General features: G+C 47.4%; 4 protein-coding genes; 3 read left to right on the forward strand and 1 right to left on the reverse strand.

The window, feature by feature from the left end:
* Positions 1-3,397: 3,397 nt before the first annotated feature.
* FFUJ_03097 (uncharacterized protein) lies at positions 3,398-5,519 on the forward strand (the record flags this gene model as incomplete). XM_023574906.1 has 2 exons in its annotated part: positions 3,398-3,581; positions 3,691-5,519. 2 exons carry the CDS (start codon positions 3,398-3,400, stop codon positions 5,517-5,519), a joined length of 2,013 nt encoding a protein of 670 aa, XP_023428181.1.
* Positions 5,520-9,984: 4,465 nt separating this feature from the next.
* Positions 9,985-10,607, forward strand: FFUJ_03098 (uncharacterized protein; the record flags this gene model as incomplete). XM_023574908.1 has 2 exons in its annotated part: positions 9,985-10,030; positions 10,123-10,607. 2 exons carry the CDS (start codon positions 9,985-9,987, stop codon positions 10,605-10,607), a joined length of 531 nt encoding a protein of 176 aa, XP_023428182.1.
* Positions 10,608-16,032: 5,425 nt separating this feature from the next.
* FFUJ_03099 (related to multidrug resistance protein) lies at positions 16,033-16,578 on the reverse strand (the record flags this gene model as incomplete). The annotated part of the gene is made up of 1 exon (XM_023574909.1): positions 16,033-16,578. One exon carries the CDS (start codon positions 16,576-16,578, stop codon positions 16,033-16,035), a length of 546 nt encoding a protein of 181 aa, XP_023428183.1.
* A 3,863-nt stretch (positions 16,579-20,441) lies between these two features.
* FFUJ_03100 (uncharacterized protein) lies at positions 20,442-21,341 on the forward strand (the record flags this gene model as incomplete). The annotated part of the gene is made up of 1 exon (XM_023574910.1): positions 20,442-21,341. The coding sequence occupies one exon, from the start codon at positions 20,442-20,444 to the stop codon at positions 21,339-21,341; it is 900 nt and encodes a 299-aa protein (XP_023428184.1).
* Between the last annotated feature and the right edge of the window lie 285 nt (positions 21,342-21,626).

Raw genomic sequence — 21,626 nt, forward strand, 5'->3', positions numbered from 1 at the left:
ACGAGACACAGTAGCTCTGTCTGTTTACATTAGTAATTTACTCGACCTTAGTAATATGATACCACGTACGACTTTATGATATGTCACATGCTCGGTGATGTCAACTATGGTGACTTTTTTGTACCTACATCCTTGAGGAGTCCAGTCGTGAGTACTTTGTCAGTTGAATGTATCGTTTCTGTCTTGTCTTACATTCTAGAGACTCCGTGCTTGCTGAGCAACTTCCTGTGTTTACTCCAATGCCCTTGCAATCGCCATTGCTGACTATTTTCTGGCGTATGCCGAAAGTTCCAGATCGCAGTCCACGTCGGGTTCATCTCTAGCTCTATCTGACAGCATTGGCGAACTCAACCTTGTGGGACTGGCCGAAGATAAACAGTGGTATTGCATTCAAATAGAAAAGTTTGGTTCCGCTAAATGAATATCCTGCTTATACTACTAGGGGTCGCTCAATTACATTTGAAGCTACTATAGACTTTAGATGTGTGTAGGAAAGGGGAAGTTGATCGTATTTCTGAGGACAGCCATTTCACCACAATAATCCTGCAACTTCCGGGGACAGGTTATTCTCGATGACTACATTATCCAGCAGGGAATATGTAAATGCGCCCAGGGAAAACATCACCAGTTACCATAGGGTACGGCTTGAATAACACTGCGCACTTAGGTATATTGATGGCAACTCTTGGATATTAACGCAAGCTTGGAAAAATTGGGTAGATCGAGACCATCTCTTGAATAACCTGGTGTTTGAGGTACTGCGTATTTGATGACAGTATTCCTGGGCCTCTAAACCGAAACCGTTCAAATATTGTGAGTGCAGAGGTGGTAGGTGTACGAGGGCAATATTGCGTTAAATCAGGTGATAATCTCAAAGCATACAAGACTTTGTTGCTGGCAGTGTTAATAATGAACGTAAGATCTCTGACCGCCTTTTACCCAATCCCTATCTTAAATTATTCCTACAGTTGACTTGACGCCAACGAGTATATGAGGACCATACTGTTGCTTGGCGATAGCCTCATTTTAAGAATAGACCTTATAGGGTGACGAGCACCATAAAAAGAGAACTGTTTATATGCCTAACTGACTACACTGGCTTACTAGTAATACTTTATTCCTTTGCTACGGATGTTGAAAACTACAGTCTTATACTTTCCTTCTTTATCTCATTCGGTCTACCAGCTTTCGCTGATGATAAATAAAGGTTACTTACTATATACTCTGAGGTAGCCATTGAGCTTTTATTAGTTACCTACTCATGGGTCACTACTGGTTCTGCCGGGCTTAATGTGGCCTTAATTTACGAGTCACTCGCCGTGTTAGATGAGACCGTCTTATAGATATCCAAGGATGCTCTTGTTTTCGCTTCTGTCCATGGGCCTAGTTTAACCTTCTGTTACCTCCCCAGAAAGGTCTAAATACTTAGGAGGCTAAGGTAGTTTAATGTAAACGGTGAGTGTCTCAGCCAAGTTACTATCACCCAATCACGCTTCAAAACCAATAATAGGTTCGAGAAGCGGTGGCATGAATGGAATCTTGATAGGGATGCTTGGCTGAGTCTGAATTGAACATCTGCCTGCCACAAGAAGGATATAAGCAGAGTCAACTACGGTTGTCAAAACATGCTCGTGTCTTCGGTGCAACACCATGTTTGATGTACGAACCGAGCTGGCCACCCATTATCAACTGGCATACATAACCATGATTACACAGCTCGTCTTTACATAAACTGAGGTTATTACAAGACCCAGTGGCATTTAATTATTGGCGGCACAGTGATCTTTACCAACAATAATAGTTTAGTGATTGTCGACTCGCCATCGGGCGATGCAGGTGTGCCTGGTCGTCTCCATATAGATTATGGCTAGGTTCTTATTAGCACTCAGTCATCTTGTTGGTGTCTCTGGATTCACCAAGGGCATTTTGCGCCGAGTTTGTTACGAACTCGACCATGCCGAGATACGCACTCGGAATTCGAAGCTGTATGAATCTCATAATTATCCGATACGAAGAACAGTACCTGCTCGAGTATCTACTTTTATACTAATATCATCCGTCAAGGGAACCCAATATATCTACCCTGACGTGACACTCTAGTTTCGATAGGGCCTGAGACAGAATTGTGTATGGTCAATTGATTGGCAGTGACTATCTTATGAGTTTATCCATAGCCCATTATCTGAACAAGCTTTCAATGGCCTGGAGGCTATCTGTCATGCCATCTACCTTGAACTTGTATTTATGTAATCGGCCTTGAAACTGCCAGATGACCCGAGCTGTGGACAACAACAGCTGTTGGTATATCTTACTCCATAACCGTTTACGGACCAACGTATGTACCATCGCGCATCGGGGGGTTTTCTGGTGAGCATTACCAGCAAAACAATCGGTGTTGTGACCATTTTATACCCATTATAGCATTAGCTAGCCCTTCTAAGGGGTACAAAATGGTCACAACATCAATTTCTTTACTGGTAATAGTCACGAGAAAATTGGGGTGGCCTGCTAGGTACCTATGTAGACACAAGCTGGTTTACGGAGGGAGATACTGGTGAGTTGATCCAACGCGTAGAACAGGAGCTTCCCGGGAAGAACTATCGTCAGAAAGTTCACATAAATTGCTGCAACAGCCCACTCTAGTGAATTGGAAGCTATCACGCAACTGCTTTCTAGTCGGTACATCCCGACACCACATAGAACGCAGTCTCCCAATACCTCTACGTAAGGTAATGACGATAGAGGAGTCGTGGCCATCAAGAGCAATTCTAAGTAAAGTAGGTACGATCTGGTAATCTGAACAAGCGCCTCAAATGACGAAATGTTGGGGCAGAGGGTCACCCCTTTCCACGCATCAGAATAAATGGTATATTGGGAAGCTGCAGTGCTGAGATAAACTCATGCCAGGCGGAAGGCTTTCTAGAAGTATTGTGCTGTCTAATTCCAAGATGCCACTTGTATGGCATGTCTACTGTCTCTATTTTGATGAATTGTTTTCTCGTTAATATACATTGACTTACTGTTTATTCTTACAGTTATAATGCTGTAAGTGGTAGACTTTATGTCTGTATCGTGGCCTCTCACAGTTCCTTCCGTCGTAGTCGTCCTTCTTCTGCAACTCGTAATGGCTCGTGTAGGTCCTTCCCAACTCATGGGTTTCACCCCATCTCCTGCCCAATATGTTGGCCGTTACTTCCAGAAGCTCATATCTCATGAGATGGGAAGGAACCCAGGCCAGAGGCCTCTTAATCCCATCCCCGTCCTTTGCTCGACATGACTTTTACAAGATTCATCAGAACAGCTGCGTGTACACTGAAAGCTCAAGACCAAATCCCAAGCCCAAAGCCCAAAGCCCAAGACCTTACTTTAAGAAATTCCTCATCACTTCTCCCCCAAGATGCCTCGTCGATCTGGAAGACTTGCCTCTCGCCAAACTGGTGATGCGAAGGAACATGATGAGAAGAGGTCTGAGGAGGAGCAGGGAGAATCGAGTTCCATGCACGCAAAGGTCCCCCAAGAATGGGATGACGACGAAGACGACGAATACGATGATGACCGGGATACAGCAAAGTATACCCAGAGTCGAAGAAAGATGTCTGCTCGAGCATGAGCAACACCAGCATCTTCGAAGAAGATTCGTGGTAAGTTTACTGTGAATCCCACATAACTACAGTACTAACAATATATCAGACTCTCTTACAGTCACATATGAAGACTCAGAGTTTGAACTGAGTGAAATCGAGGAAGACGAAGAATTCCTCGTCGAGGGCGAGCTTGAACAAGAATGCTTCGACCTCAGCGAACTTCCTCTCGACCCTTGTGAAGTCCCTCCCGAAGAACCAGAGGTTGACGACGACGATGAGCTGGAGACTCATCAGTCAAACAAGAGGGCTCGCATATCAATTGATACTGCTGAGCAATGGATCTCCGACTTCAATCGGGCAAACCCAGTCAATGATGATGATCCAGATCTACTACGTTTCCGGGAAACCTTGAAAATCATCGTGGAGCGTATATGCAACTGGGCCCGTGAAAATGAGAACGGCTCATTAAAAGCCTGGTTCAAATCACCTGTTTCTGAGCGACATACCACATCCCAGTTCAGAAGCATCCTTGCACGAGTCGATATACAGCAACTGATCGACAACCTATTTGAGCACATGCCGAAATGTGTCCAAAAGATTTTCGGCAAGAAAAACCTCAGGCCAATGGATCTTCTTGATCTACCTAAAGTGCCTCACTCCTTTTCCCACCGCCTGACATACACAGATGTCCCTGTGCGTGCTGGAGTTAACAACATCACACGATTGCCTGGAGTCAGGGGGAAACCAGTCAAATCTATCAAGCCCGACGCACAGCTTGGGAAAGAGGCACCGACAAAGGTTTATTTGGGATCTACCATCAGCAAATTCGGAGCATACACACGAATACGTACTCATGAAGCGGGCTCCGATGGCAAGGTGAAAGAGAAGTCTGTTCACTATGACTTCACCAAGCAACCAGATGTCGCCCCTAACCTCCGCATTGTTGGTGTATGGTCTAACCCTTTCGTCGTCGACTCGCTCGACAACCCCAACGATATTGATAGGTGGCTTCCTGTCTTTCTGGAAGGTATACTCATGGTATACCTGGGACTAGTACATCGCTCCAATACGCCTCTTATCGACAGGACCCTCCAGGGAGTCTTTTCCGAGGCAAAGTACGTTCTAATCGACCGCCTAAGAAGCAATTTGGAACTCCCCGATTTCCACACCCAGAGCTTGAACCTGGCTTGGTCTATTGCACAGGGTGTCAACGGCGGAATGATTGTTGTGAACGAGTGCAGCAATTGCAAGCGGCCCAAGTTCTTCCACGGCAAGAAGCAAAAGTTTGTGACACTTGACGGCAGTCTGTCAGACAGAATCTGTGGCGCATGTTATCAATACGCAAGGAAGCATAATGGCGAGCTCCGCACTTCGAATACTACTCATTACGTCAAATCGCGAGGTGCTAGGGTTTGCAACAACCCCAACTGCCGCAAAGTTGAGGGCAGCGATGAGAAGGGGCATTTTCGTACTGACATTCTCGATAAGACAAAATGGAGATGTCCTACATGTGCTGCCTACCAAAAGAACCATAATGGCGAAGATCGACCGGCAGAGCAACCTGCGCCCGCTGCTGATAATAGGTCTTGCTGCAATCCCGACTGTGACAGAGTGCAGGTTCCTGGTGGCGCTAAGATCCACTGGAAAAGCAGGGTGACAGCTACAGGAACAGTCGAATGGAGGTGCTCCAGGTGCTCGTCATACCTCAAAAACAATGGCGTCGATCGGCCAAGTGGGGAGGTCAAAACGGGTAGGAAACCACAACAAGCAGGCAGGTCTTGCTCCAATTGCGGCCAAGTTCAAGACCCAAATGGGAAAAGTTTGAATTGGCGTAAGAATGAGGCTGCGGAGGGAACGTTCAGATGCAGACCCTGCCATGATTACTTTACCAAGCATGACGGTGAGGAACGACCACAAAGTCGGTGGACCCGTTGAACGTTTCAATGATACTCGGTACAAGCACATTCATCATGCCACAGAACATCGCGCAACCCAGGTAGGTCGGCCTTTAGTCACCAAGCATCAGGAGGACCTCAGGTCTTTAGTTATGCAGGGGGTCAGTCTACTCTGTAGCTGGCCCTAGTCACAATCCTTAGGAAGACTTCGAGTCTTTAGTCAGGCAGGGGATCAGTCTACTCTGTAGCTGGTTCTAGTCATCAAGCATCAGGAGGACCTCAGGTCTTTAGTTATGCAGGGGGTCAGTCTACTCTGTAGCTGGCTCTAGTCACAAACCTCAGGAAGACTTCGAGTCTTTAGTCAGGCAGGGAATCAGTCTACTCCGTAGCTGGTTCTAGTCACAAGCATCAGGAGGACCTCAGGTCTTTAGTTATACAGGAAGGCCTTTTCCTTTTTTTTGTTTTGTTTTGTTTGTTTTTTTTGTTTTTTGTTTTTTTGTTTTTTTGTTTTTTTTGTTTTTTTGTTGGCGTTTGGCGTTTGGCGTTGTATGGGGTTGTTCTTGTATGGGGTTGTTCTTGTATTGCGTTCCGTCTGGCGTCTGGCGTCTGGCGTTTGGCGTTTGGCGTTTGGCGTTTTATGGGATTGTTCTTATATGATGGCATTGTCTCGCCAACCCTCTCCAACATGGTGCCAAGTTCCTCGAACTGTCGCAAGCAAGCCCTGCCTTTATGGAGTAGGGCAAAGGATTACAACACCAAAAGACCAACTGCATCAACAACGAAAGGATCCCCTTCAAGCCATCACTGTCTTGACGAGGGTACATACCACCCACGCCACATGGATACCCAACACTGACGGCGATTCCTCCCATCTCAATGGATCAGCGCTGCCAATTCCATGCAGTAACCTCAAATCAAGCACCCATTCAACTTCCCCCATTCAAACATCTCATCCACCAAGAAGCCAAGCCTATTCTCGCACCACAAATGAGGAACTTCCCCAACTAAAAAGACTCGAACCTTCACCAGCCGGCAGGCCTTCACTGCAAATATTCAGGGATATCCGGTACAGAAGCGGACATCTGGCCTTACGATCTCTGAGCGCCAGAGGATCAAATCGCAGGTCCAAGACCTTTCCTCCACATAAAACACGCAAAAGCAAAGCAAGTCATTTTTACCAGCATATATACGGCAGAAACTCACAAGGTCCCGTATACAAAAAAACATTTTACTCACCTTACAAGAAACACTCAAAGAACTCCATACACCCTTTACCTTAAGGCAGTCGCCATGCGACATTGAAGCCTTCCGCAACAATAAACCACCAAGCAAAGCAAACCCCACCAAAAATTGAAAGGCTCGATTTATCGGTGCCAATAAGTCCAGAGAAAGCAGCCAGACAGAACCAATCCCAATCCCACAATGCAGTTACCCTCAGAGGCAAATCGCCAACGCGAGACCCAGAGAAGCCTCAACAATCACCCTGCCAAGGATACCGTCAACCAAATCTTCATAATCCAAGCACTTGGCAAGGCCATAATCACGCCTGGCTTATCCCCTGCTGGCAGATTTATCCAAATAGCCCACAGAAGCAACTACACTCTCCTGAACTCTAAGAGCTCTCCCTATCACCATTGTTAAAGTGCCTTATCCACCCTGCACCATCTCTGAGAAGGATCTCAAGCCAATCAGCATCTCAAGCTGACCAGCATATCGAAACTCACCATTAGGGATCAAAGGCCTACTCTCCCTGTCATCACTATTGAAGCGCCTTATCCACCCTGCACCATCCCTGAGAAGGATCTCAAGCCGATCAGCATCTCCGAGATGCGTCTCGAAACCCACCATTAGGGAGTAAAGGTTCTTATCAACATGCACCCTATACCATCCCGGAGAAGGATCTTAAGCCGATCAGCATCTTAAAACTCACCATTAGGAATCTAAGGTTCTCGTCAACATGCACCCTACACCATCCCTGAGAAGGATCTCAAGCCGATCAGCATCTCGAAACTCGCCATTAGCGATCAAAGGTTCTTGTCAGCTCTAAGTACCCAAGCCTTTATCAGAACACCCAAGTCTGCAAGCAATACCTGATCCAGCCAACAACAAGCCCCGGGGTCAGGACACCCAATACGTGGGCGCATCCCACTCCTCGTGGTGCCTTGAAAGCCCTCCTTTCCTATCCACACATTAGTCACTGCTTTCTGGCAGAGCGATCAGACCAGACAGAATGGAACATTCCACGTTTCCCGTCGAAATAAGCATGAGCGGGGCAGCTGTACTCCTTTCATTGAAGGCTTTCGAACAAGTCATCCATTCTCCTCCTTTTACCCCTCAGTCAAAAACTCCTTCACCAAAAACCTCTTTACCGAAACTTGTTGATAAGGCCCATGAGCGCGCACCATCCCGACAGATCTACTTCTAGAACTTTTGAAGCGCGCCTTGCCACTTTTTCCTGATCTGAAGATGGCCATCATGCCCGCCACGCCGAACGTGGATATTTTCATGAAATGCTTCCTGTTGATGAGGCCATAAGCGCCCGAGGCCCAACGTGCCCAACCTTTAGAGCCAATCCTCATCCCGAAGTTACGGATCTGTTTATGCCGACTTCCCTTATCTACATGGTTTTATCAACCAGAGGCTGTTCACCTTAAAGATATGCTGCACCATCCCGACAGATCTACTTCTAGCACTATTGAAGCGTGCCTTACCACTCTTCCCTGATCTGAGGATAGTTAGCATGTCCGCCAACCTAAATGTGGATGTTTTCCGAACCACTTCAGTCAGGCAGTCATCTCCCTCTATCCGGCTGAGAACATCCTGTCGAGATCCGTCATCTCCAATCAAAAGCTTCTCACCGCCAACTGCACCTTCGGACTTTTGGCAGGGTGGCATCAAGCGCCCTGCCCCACATTCAGATTTCCGTCCTCGCGCTCAGAAGCATCTCGCCAAAAAGTCCAATACTAGCATCTTCCGATTTTAGAAAGCGCGGCACCGAACTCCGCGGTGGCACCGGAACGCGTCCTACAGAGCAATTTATCTTGTCTATGACTTACTCTATGATGCGAGTGTTGTTTATGCTGTGACTCGTCCAGCTGCCCAGCATCTCCATTTCTGTACTTGGATAAGAAGCCTGTCACCGGGAACCTCTCACCGCCAACCTCACCTTTCCGATTCCAGAACAGGCGGCATCTACAGCCCTGCCGAGCACCCAGGTTTCCGCCCATCAGCCAGCCTTGTGATCAGCAACAGTTCATTATCACTTATATCCTCTCGTCAGAACACCAGGCTGCAGTAATATACTGCCAAGCGAGGGAACAAGAGCATCCTTATTATATATTTGCAGTGTATGGAAAACTGGCAAGCCTTCCAATCGGACCTTTTACCACCAACTGCCTTCTGACAGACTATCAAACACGATATATATTGTCATGCTACTCACTGAGAAAGTCGAAACACGTCGATCGACTCTCAAAGCGACAGTGTCTGCAAACCAGGCAAGCCTTCCAGTTGACACTCTGACCACTGGCTGCGTTCTTCCAACATAACGCACTCCTGGACCGCGACACACCCTACCAAGAAAATGGCTCCATCTGCAACATATTCCTCGAGTGATGCATAACTGTCCCGTATTATGCAACCTCTCTCGCATATAACTCGCGCTGTGGACAGCATAGTGCTACTTCTGTGGCGACCTGCCTAGACAGAATGTCAATCACGGAGTGCAGTATCCGACTGCCACCGACCGACAAAATCGGAGCAACGTCGCCTTGATTGCCGTGACATCAAAAAGTTATAGGGTGTATGGGAAGAAAACCGTTCACCCTTCTAAGGCCACCCTGATATTTTGATCATTCGTTTCAACCATGCGCAGTATCCAGGCTGATAACTATCAAGTCGGAACATCCTGATCACCCGGAAATCTCAAAATCAGAGCGCCTCAACCACCGAGACGCTCCAAAGTTCCAGGACGTCTATCATTCCATCTAAACCACCAGCAATCTCGAGAGCGCTACGCTAGGGGAAGGAGATTCAGTATAGCAACATCTGACCATGCATTTCGAATCGTTTCTTTCATCACCACATCAGCAACAATAAATCACATTGGATTAAGCCGCATTCATCTTTCAAACTTGGCACCTTCTCAGTTATGCCGTTCTAACACGATGCGATGGAAACGTCCATTGAGATGCCGCTACAATCGACTTCAAACAGTTGCTCGGGACTGCGGCATTTTATATAGTGTTTACTGGCTGAAAATTATCTTCGTTGCAAAAGATGTTTTACACAACCACCTGCCGAGGCGCTCGAAAAACGCAAGGCCCCTTCCTACACTACGTGCCTAAGGCAGTGGCTCATATTTTGTTCAGCACACCCCCGACTTTCTGCAGAAAATATTCCATATGAGAAAAATGTCACTCCTGTTTCAGCTCTTGTTACACCCTCCGTCTATCTCTCGATAGGTTTCGAGTGGTGACTGCGCAATTCGGAAATTACAGACCATTATGGCCTCCCGGGCTCATAACTTATACAAGGCGCAGATAAGTCACAGTGAGCATTCCAGCTTTGATTGAAAGGGCCTCGTTTGGTTCAATTCAAGGTGGCAGTCGGATTGACCTCATGAAGCTACCTAAATCGCGCAGGGTTTTATCAGATCGATCAGGGAGTGCTAGGCTGCCCGCAGCGCAAGACGTTTCGCGATACGACTGCAGAGGATGCGATCCGTCTGAAGACGGCGCAGCTCATCCACTACACGAAAATGATCTCCATGAGTATCACTATGGACCACAAGTCGTTTCGCGATTCAACTGCAGAGGATGCGGTCCGTCTGAAGACGGCGCAGCTCATCCACTACACGAAAATGATCTCCATGAGTATCACTATGGACCACAAGTCGTTTCGCGATTCAACTGCAGAGGATGCGGTCCGTCTTAAAGACGGCGCAGCTCATCAACTCTGCGAAAATGATCTTCATAGCAGAAGATACTTTGACTTACTCAGTATTCGCCGGAGGCTTCAAGCCTCAGCAAAACGACAAGAGTTTCTCGACCTTTATCATCAACACCAGCAACTTGCAGCCGCAGCAAAGCGGCAGGAGTTTCTCAACCTTTGTCAGCAACACCAATAACTTCCAGCCGCACAATAGTGACAAGAGTTTTTTTTCGACTCACATCAATACCAATTGCAACATGTGATCGTGCCCGGTGAAAGAGGCTCTAGCAAATACACCCAGATACCGCAATGCATCCTATTCGATGAGCTTGGTTCATCAAAACCAAGCTTAGGTCACCAAAATCACGCAGATCCCGCAATTCATCCTATTCGATGAGCTTGGTTCATCAAAACCAAGCTTAGGTCACCAAAACCGCTCAGACCCCGCAATTCATCTGTTTAATGAGCTTGGGTTATACCACACATATCTCACAGTTCATCATCAATGAATCAGAACCGAGCTTAGGTCACCAAACCACGCAGATTCAACAATTCATCCTGTTCGATAGGCTTGGATCAAACCACACAAGCGCCATAATTCATCCCCGATGAGCTTGTGTCGTTAAAATCTGAAGCCGATGAACAATCTCGTGGCACTGGGTTAGGTTTGACCGCCACGACCATGCCAAACGAATCAACATATTGGGTTAATCATCAAGGTCAACACATACAAAGTTCCTTGACAGGACAGTCGATGAAACTATAGGGTATCAAGGAGGTCCCTCTGTTTCTTTATGCACCGCGACATTATTTTAAGACAGACCATCGTCCTTCAAATAACGCCCAGAAATTTATCATCGTCTCATTGAGAAAGCTCACGTTCACCACATCTTTGTCCCTCAAATCTCAGGGCTTCGACGATCACAAATGTTCCATCATTACGATATACTCAGGCCCCATTATCATCCTGCCGACCGTCTTGGGTTTTTCACCAACGATCAGACACTCATCATCTAGACTATATCTTCCAGCAGAACACCAGTCCTTTACAATCCAATTACTATCAACACATGCAGAGCCCTCCTCATCGGGATACATAAGAAGCCTCGAGACATCATGGAGGCCCTTCATCGGCCACGATACATGACAACAAACGTTTACAGATACCGTGCCATTCGAGTGCTTAGTTCACCATTGCCATCAACTCGATATGGTCTCAACAACCACGTATTCGCTGGAATACCAGGGCGACGTATATTCTATCTTGACGGCATGACACAGGTCTGTTCTCACAGTCATCTCTCATATCGGACACTTACGATTGCCGTCAAAAATCCGCCGCTTCCTCGCATGAACGATGTTTTGTCACCAGTCTTTTATACATCGCCTGTAGCAGCACTGTTGATTATACGGTCGGGATTACCTTTTCCATGCCGTCTCCACATGCCCCATCCGACTGCGCCGAGAGCACGCGGATACAACCGTGAGCTCACTCGCACTTACATTGAACGATTGAGTACGCGACTGTGATTGCAACATACACCATACAAGCATACTATTCGACATTGCCCAAAAAGCAACAACCCAACATTGTCTCTATCCGACGTATCTCACACATATCCCACTCTATGTTACGTGCGATATGTTTCTTTTCATGCCTCTAAGTTCCTCAATTGGCACGGCTTAGGGTTTATGGCTTTGCTAAATGTTTACACATCGGCACACTGATCGCATGAGTGCTATCAAATATCATTTCATAAAGATGCGAGGCGTGGCTATGATGGAAGGATAACTGGGTACTTTGTAATCTGGGAGACAGAAATGTCATTTGGCAATTGGGGTCACGCGGTTCAGGGATGGGAGATATGAAACGAGGTTTTGAGGAAAGGACAATCGGGGTTATATTGACATCTGGCAGATGGACATGTTATACGGCACTGGAGTCGTGGGGTTCAAATACAGGGAACATTGCAAGTATATTATTCTTTAATGTGACAAGGGTGTTGGAAGTTTTGCGCGAGGCACTCTCGTGTCAAAGTCTTTACATCATTTGTGTTACTATTGTTTCTTCTTGTTACGGTTCGTTGGCTTTTGTCTTGCGAATGCAGAATCCTCTCATGATTTACTTTGTATCTGACGACTCTCTCCTCCATTCGGATTTGAAGTAATTATGTTTATTATGAGAGCTTGGCGATTTGTATCGCTGTCATTCTCTCGTTCATTGTGCTTGCTATTGTCCAGCCAACTAAGACTGAGATAATTGTGAGCTGTCACTGAATTGGGGCAGCTTTGTCACAGGCACCACCAACCCCAAACTCTTTCCCGAGTGCTCGGCCTCAGGGAACAAGAAAACGCCGAACCTCAATATAGAGTGTCAAAATGAACCTAGCAAAGAGTCCCCTAAGTTTATGCTAAATTGACCTCATCTTTCCATCGCTTATTATCAAGGTCCTGAGTTTTCTTTCTGCCCCTAGCTCGGATCATGAAGATTTGGTTGACGGTATCCTTGGCAGGATACTCGGTAATAAGCTGGCCCTTCTTCACCTGGCCCTTCTTTACCTAGGCCTTAGCCAGGGCCGTTTCGGTATCCTTGGCAGGATGATCGGTGACAAGCTGGCCCTTCTTCACCTGGGCCTCGGCCAGGGCCGTTTCAGTAATCTTAACCCATTTGATGAAGGTCGGGTTAAATGAACCGTCGATAAGATCTATCGTGGCGGCGGCATGATTGCGTGAACAGTGTCAGTTGACGGTATCATTGCAAGATGATCGGTGACAAGCTGGCCCTTCTTTATCTAAGCCTCAGCCAGGGCCGTTTCGGTAGTCTTGACCCATTCGATAAAGGTTGGTTCGAATGAACCGTCGATGGGATCCATCGTGGCGGCGGCGTGAGCGTGAACAGTGTTGGTGATGGAGGGTAAAGAGCGATTGTGGGGATCGGTGACAAGCTGGCCCTTTTTTGTTTGGGCCTTGGCCAGGGCCGTTTCGGTAGGTAGTCAACGAAGGTCGGGTCGAATGAACCGTCGATGAGATCCATCGTGGCGGCGGCGTGATTGCGTGAACAGTGTTGGTGATGGAAGGTAAAGAGGGATTGTAGGGATCGGTGATAAGCTGGCCTCGGCCAGGGCCGTTTCAGTAGTCTTGACCTATTTGACAAAGGTCGGGTCGAATGAACCGTCAACGAAATCCATCGTGGCGGTGGTAAAGGACGTGATTATTGTCTTCTCTATGGGGGAATAAACGAGCTTAGTGGTACTACTATGTTCGCGGTTAGCTTATGCATCTGTGGTCAGAGGTATAGGAATACCGGGAGGCTGGCAATTACATAATAGAGACGGGCCGTGCGATATGCATAAGTTGATATCTACGCGTTGAACATCGAAGGGGATAAGCTTGCGGTAGAATAAATACCTGAACTCACTTTCAGTAGTCTGATTCTATAGCGATAGGGCCAAGTTGGTTCACTTTAATCGGCAAGAAGCTCAAACGCAATCATCATCTCCGTTGAGATCTTGAACAGGTACCTTACATTCCATATCGGCAGCCAGATGGGTGCCCAGCCGAAGGTGATGTGGAGATCTCGTCAGCAAATCCATGGCGATGAGCTCTGTCTTCTCCACTTATGGAAGCTAGGTTTCCCAGGGTGGCGAACCGGCTTCCACGTCAACCTTGATACACGAATGCATCTTATTCTATGTACCTTATGAACATGTTTCTCTAGTCCCACGACAAGTCTTCGATATCGGAGGACGAGCTGGCTATAGTTTTTCAATATCTCCATAATATTAATCCTTATCGCCAAATGCATCTCGAGAGCTGTGATCCTTATACAGGCGTTGGCCTGTAGATCGGTCGGTACTCGTGTTCGAGTTGATGTGCATCCACTGCTTGGAGAAAGCTACTTGTCAGTTCAACGATAGTAACTCAATGAGAGATCAGGGCTCTCTGTGATGGGTCGAGGATTTTAGTGGCTTATTGGGCCCAGTTGAGTAACGTCTCGGGTACCTGCATTGACGAGGTTTTAGCGCCACATCTCCCGCGCTGGACCCTGTAAGTCACACCACTAAGATCGAATGTCCGAAACTTGGAAAGCTCGATTTTTAAAGACGTAAAACACCAACATACAAATTCGCGATAATTACATTTAGCTAAGATTGTATACTGTGCTCATTTTTTAAATGTAAATGCTCCCCTGTAATAAGGAGAAACTTCATAGACGTACTGTACTGCCCGTTATAATGAACCCCGTGGAGTGCACTTGCCGGCTGTCGCTCTTGCCAAAACGTTCTGCTGATACCTGAAAAGATTGCCTCATGGATGCCTGGCAGAATCACGTGCACTTGCGTATTACCCCGCTCCATGGCTTCCTCTTCTCTGATCAAAACATCTATCGAAATCACACGCTCAAGTCGACAAAGCAACTATCGAAATCACACGTTCAAGTCGAAAAAGCACCTATCGAAATCAAACGTTCAAGTCGACAAAGCACCTATCGAAATCACACGTTCAAGTCGACAAAACACCTATCGAAATCACACGTTCAAGTCGACCATGGCCGTAAGAAGCTTGCTGCAGACATGAGAGCTACATGCTAACACATATATATAGCAATATAATACCATCAATGTCGGCGGTGCTGGTGCTGGTGGTGGGCGGCGCCGTGTGCGCTGCAACTATGTAAGTATATTTATTCTTTACTGCCTCTTCCCTTTGGTTACGATTCCATGCACTTGAGCTTGAGCTCTTTCTTGGTCATTTCGATCTGTGCCTATGAAAGTTCGTCTAGCGCCAGAATCACTCCCGTACCAATGGTTTGAGCATGATGGCCTCTGTGCTTCTGGTTTCCTGCACTTCACCACGCCAAATCTCCTTTTACCTCTTCATCAGACAACTGCTTTCAAGCTTTTCAACTCTCACCTTCTCTTGCAGTCTTGCAGTCTTGCAGTCTTGCAGTCTTGCAGTCTTGCAGTCTTGCAGTCTTGCTGTCTTGCTGTCTTGCTGTCTTGCAGTCTTGCTGTCTTGCTGTCTTGCAGTCTTGCTGTCTTGCTGTCTTGCTGTCTTGCAGTCTTGCAGTCTTGCTGTCTTGCAGTCTTGCTGTCTTGCAGTCTTGCAGTCTTGCTGTCTTGCTGTCTTGCTGTCTTGCTGTCTTGCTGTCTTGCTGTCTTGCATTATTATTCTGTTACTTTATTGCTCTGTTGCTCTGTTGCTTTATTACTTTATAATAAGTTGCTAATTTAAATTCATTTATAGTGCCGACGATATGGCCATGTGGCCCGTGTTTGCCGCGCCCGCTTGGCCGCCGCGGGGGAGTGGCGCCCCCCCAGCAGCAGCAACAGCAACAACAGCAGCAGCAGCAGCAGCAGCCTTCGGCTGCGGCCCTGGCCCTTTTGGGTCAACTTCTTGGTCTCCTGCCCGCCCCCGCTGCCCCCGCCGCTGCCCCGCGCGCTCCGGCGGCTCTTCCTGCTCCCGCCGCCCCCGCCCAGGCCGCCACCCCCGCCCCCGCCGCCCCACCTGCCGGCTCTGCCGGCCCTGCCCAGGAGGATGATGAATCGATGGAGGGTTAAAAAAAAAAAANAAAAAAAAAAAAAAAAAAAACACGACTTTTTGCTTTGACACGAGGGATATTATGGTAAGGGGATAATCAAGGCGTTCACGAGGAACATGCTTTCTACAGAATGAAATTTTTTGATTTGCGTTATTCTTAAGTTACCTGTGATATGCTGTGAAACACTAAGTATGGCACCCGATGATTGAGCACTAAACACGCAATTGTCTACTCGTCTGTTCATTAGAAGCGCCGCGCCGCCAGCAATGGAACATATAGATGAGATCAGGATAATCAATATGTCGTTGCGGGAGGCATATCTGTATAGTACAGCCACGCCCTGCTTGACTTCGGGGCTGACGACTTGGCGTCGCAACACCTCGGCTTCGTCAGGTGGCAAGTGTCGATAGTGATCCTCGATATTCTCTGCCTTGGGAGGCACAATGACTGCTGAATCGGCCTTTGTCAAGTCCAAATTTTCGTTGTCGGGGTCGCTCGAAGACTTCATGTGTGGGCGAACTGCATCTTTGTCGGTTGAACCACTCCCGCTGTGGCTTGACGACGATGGCCGCGAAGGATTGCTGCTGCTTGTTGCAGCGGCTGCCTTTTCCGAAATCTCGGTCATGGTGATGATGCGGTTATTGAAGAACCAGACCTTAACAGTGGTTAAGAAGAGTAGGTGTACAGCAAGTTATTGGCGGGGTGAAGAAACACCCTTGAATGAAAAGGAAACACCAGTGGGTGTTGAGTTGATATGGTTGTCGTCGAGATTAGCGAATCATGCGTATTGATCGTTCATGTATTTTTCGTATAGAGTCCAAGTCGAATAAGCTGCAGCACGGGCAACGATGAGGCCTCAGGTGAGCAGCTTCCTATCAGTACGGACTGTGTTGGTGAGAAACAGTGTGCGAAGGATCTGTTTTATTTCTCGATCGAGAACACAAGAAAATGCGACTCGAGATGAATGGACAATTTATTTAAATAACTGAGCTTGGGCAACACATCCACGTCTGTTGGACTGGCTTAGCGTACCTTGCTGTCGGACGCGGGCCCGGGACACAAAAAGTCGCCTGGTCCAGAGGTCGATTACGCTTCTCTTCCCTTTTCAGCTAAACGAATGTCTGATCCGCTAATCATTCATTGGCGGCTCAAATATGGGGTTCTTGCAGATTGGAGCCTGGGGGGGAGCATCCTTGGTAAAGAATGTTCCATTGTCACTTGCCACTCATGCTCAGGCGTATTCAAGACCCCGTAAGCCGGTCCAGTACAAGGATCTCTGATCTGTGTGTGATCTCAGCATCCAATGTCTTGGGAGTCAGAGAACCCCGTTGTGATGGAGACTGTACAATCCTCCCGGTCAAAAAGCTGCAGATGTACCGATTGTTTGAGTCATCTCACCGCGTATATTGTCTCTGGCTGTCTGTCTCTGACCATCTTGAATCATTGGATCTGCCCTCGGACTCCCGCAGTAGTCCGACAGCCCGTGGTGGGTAATCCTACGGAGCGAAAATGCATCCAGCGCTTACTCACAGTCTTCAACTCGGTTAGGTTGAAAAGGACAGACAATGAATCAAGTCTTTCGCATCTGAAAGCTATTAGTATTAGAATTAGAATTAGACTTATAACTATGTGGGTTCGACATGGCTCTACGATTTGATTCTTTTGATAATTCCGAAAGAAGGAAAAATTCGTTATTTTTTACTCCATGATTGTTCTATAAAAGAAATATAATACTTTGTCGTCTATCTGGGTCCTGTAATTCTTGGCCCCACATTCATATCTCCTGCCTTTTCCCGCCAGCCAACCTAACTACGATCAGACAGGTATTCATTGCAGAGAGCTTAGGCGGCCGAGCTTCTGTGGAGCATTTCTGCGGCGTCGAAACGGTTGCTGCTTTCGGACAGCGCCGGGCTCGCTTCAATCTGCCACTATCGGTTCACTTTTATTACTTACATACGTAGCCTACTCCAGGCTTCGGAGCTTTTATTAAAAGACAGTTAAAACCGGAGCCGGGTAAATAATAAGCACGGGACTTCGGCACGCTTCGAAGCCACAATTAGGCCAATGTAATTATGTTATCCAACAAGAGTCACTGGACGCAACAATCACTAGCACTCCACAAGCCTCGAGCTTCAGGTATGCCATACAAGTCAGTCAGCACAAGCAACAGGCTCCAGAGTGATGTTGAATGTCCCAGCGCCGTATCACAGGGGGCAAGCATTGCAATACACAAGCCGTTGTGCATCAGATTCATGTCACCTCGATGAGGTATTGAAGTTCGAGTATGGTAGCACTTTGGTGCACAGATGGATCCGTATGCTGCACAATAATGAGAAGAGCAATAACAATCTCGTTCAATAGCGAATGTGGTCTTCAGAAGATTCGGGTAAACTTACAATCCTGTCAACTGCTGAATACTGATGGTGATCATCGGAATCGGTGAGTTCTTGACGCCGGTTCCCGATTGTCAGCATAGAATGAGAGCTAGGAGGTGATCGGGAGCTCCCGAGTCCGAATCCCGGTCATTAAACTCATTTTCGTATCCGTTAATGTTGTTGGTCGCTAAATCCGATAAATTCTAGATTGCGTGGCTTGTCATCGGGGCACAACCAACAGCTTCGCAATTCTCGCATTCGCGAAGATGGGTGGCTGCAACTCGGTATTGCTCATCAACTGCAGAACAACTTCCTGTTGAAAGAAAAGATACTGTGGAACGTGGGAAGCTGCCCGGGCAGTGCACTTCACGTTTAGGGCTCTATTCTTTAATGTAGGTTCCCAAGTCGCCAAATCAGTGCCGGTTTGTAAGGTTAGCCCTTACACTCTCAGTGATGATCATCTAGGAGGCTTAGTTGTTGGGAATTATTCTTGCATGAGGGTATTTAAAACTTCCACGTCCCGTGCGAGCCTAATATTAGAGGTAGTCGAGCGAAGGATCTTGTATCCTAGGCCATATGCTATCAGCATCCTTGCTCGGAGGACTTTTGCCAGTACGATGCATCCTGCTGCCGCTTTTGTCAGTTGAGCTTTTTCCAAACTTGACTTTAATCAATAAGTGTTTTGAGTTGACTTGAACACAAAGACGGGTGCATTTGAGTTGACCCCATGGCCGTTCTATCGAGTATTCTCGAGGGGTACTCGTGTGAGACAAAGCATGACAGTGCCTCCTTGTATTGCGCCGCTATAACCGTCAGGTTGATGACATTGGAACTCTGGAGGAGACAGGAAAACTAAAGGCTTTAACCCTAAATGATAGAAATATATAGGTAAGTTAGCATAAGGTCAGGGGAGTCTTTGGTGAGTTTATTTTGGGCTTCATCTATACCCTACCTGTCTCAAGATCTGAGGCTTTCTGGCTTCCCAGGGCATCTAGAATAATATTTCTCGTAACGCCTGAACGCCTATACGTTCAGGTGAGGTTCCACAGTTTCGCATAAAGGATTGTTTCGTGGCTATGGGGCGATAAACGAGGATGCTCCCTGCTAGGATCACATCCACCCTGGAGCTGCGGCATGTGAAATAGTTTCTTGCAGGACGCTATATACCTGAAGTGTATATTGATTCTGCGAAAGTATTTCAGTAAAAGAGTGGATGAGGATCTATCTAATTCTGAAGTTTTTGAGGCAAGTCACAGAACTTATGTTATAACACCGTAAAGCTTGAACAATTACCTCAAGCTTCAACACCTGCATTATATAGACCATGGCCCCAAAGATGGAACAGTAACATGGCATGAAAACCTTCTTATTGAGTAGAGAAATTTTAGAAACTTGCTTACGATGCTATGATTGTATTGCTGTAAGCATTCTTGTCGGGTTTGCCGCCGCTCGATGTTGTATGTATGTCGCGAAGCCTCACTCCGACGACCAGGACCGGATGATGCAGATGTGATCCACCATCGTATGGACTTTGTGCCTTTTTACTACACAGAACGCAATAGAAAACGCATTACTTAGTGTTCTCCTCCTTTACTCGACACTGCGTTATGCTGCTATATCTGAAGTCGCTCGAACGAAAGACCCTAATGTGAGGCTTTATTTAGGACAAATTGGATGTCATCATAGTAACCTTGGAGGTTCATAGTTAGCGAGATAATCGAGTACTGTACTGGACTTATGAAAACGAACCTGTATTTGGTATCGCTAGAGGCCAGGTCTCTCTACGGCTGTCAATAACGAGTTTGGCCATCTTTGCCCTCATGACTGCCAGTTCAAGCCTTAGGCAACAATCGTCTATTCGTCTTTTCATTGGATGCTACCACAGACTCTGAACAAATCATCAGAGCTGACTACAGATCGCCACATCATCATTCAAGCCCATCTTTAGACTTCTTATCGCTCCGGCACGTGTCCAACTCAACACGTCTTCTTCTGTCCAAAATAAAACCTAAACTCCCATCATTTCTAAAACCTCGCCGTCCGATCCGTATCAGAATCTCGCGATAAGCATACGGGCACATATTCGACTTAACGTCATAGCCCACAAAACATCATGATACCTGGCTCTCTCGCCTGGCTACTTGCACTGCCGGCTTTTGTGCTGGCCGCCCGCCCCAAGGATGCCATCAAGCTTTCTGATGTGCGATCTCTCACCCTCCGCGGTAACGGAGCCATGACGAATCATCGCCGTGTTGGCGCCATTCCCCAACTGCGCTGTGTCTCCAAGAAGGCGCTCTGTGGACTTTATGATGTTGATGTGATGCGCTGCACCAATGAAGGCTCCGGCTGGGGTGATGAGGATATTCAATGGAGTTGTACTGCCTCACTTCCAGAAGAGCTCAAGCTTGTCACTACGGATGTAATATGTGAGGGTTACAACTCTCCCGACGACCCCTATGTTCTAAAGGGTAGTTGCGGTGTCGAATACAGAGTTGCTTTGACAAGGAAGGGCGAACGCCGTTATCCAAATATCGCCAACGGAGGATGGTTTAATGACGGCAGAGGTGGTACTGATTGGGGGGCTCTACTCTTCACGACTATCTTCGTTTCTATTCTCGCCTGGATACTTTACTCGGCTTGTTACAGAGCACAAGAGGCTGGCGGCAACTCCAACCGACCGCGACGCCGCCGCGACGGATGGTCCTCTGGAGGATGGGGCCCCGGATGGGGTCCTGACGGCGATGACCCTCCACCTCCATATCCCGGTTCTAAGCCTTCTTCGCAATCTGACACTTGGAGACCCGGGTTCTGGAGTGGTGCCGCAGGAGGAGCCGCAGCAGGATATTGGGCCGGTAGCCGTAACCAGCAAAACCATCATAATCACCACAACGATGGGTATGGCAGCATCGGACGTGGAGGTTCTGGATGGGGTGGTCGTTCTGGATCGTCATCTGGATCCAACAATTCAAATCGTCATGAGAGTACTGGTTTCGGTTCTACCAGCCGTCGATAGATAACCATTCCACTACAAATTTATTGACGCTTTCCATTTATCCTGCTATTTCATACACTGACTCAGCACCTCCCCAACCCCCAACCCCCTTCCTTTCTTTACAAACAGTATATACATGCATGCAGCGGCTCGTGAAGTGTTCCGCTGAGTGGTTTAGAAATACACGGATGACTTTCCAAGAGTAGCCATCTAGCCCAGAGAAGGAAACCGTCAAGATGCGCTGTCCAGATCATAATGGCCCAACATAGTCCGGTGATTGTGGACATACAGCCACCCCCAAATGGC

Source organism: Fusarium fujikuroi, chromosome FFUJ_chr03, assembly GCF_900079805.1.
Source record: "Fusarium fujikuroi IMI 58289 draft genome, chromosome FFUJ_chr03".
Classification (NCBI taxonomy): Eukaryota; Fungi; Ascomycota; class Sordariomycetes; order Hypocreales; family Nectriaceae; genus Fusarium; species Fusarium fujikuroi.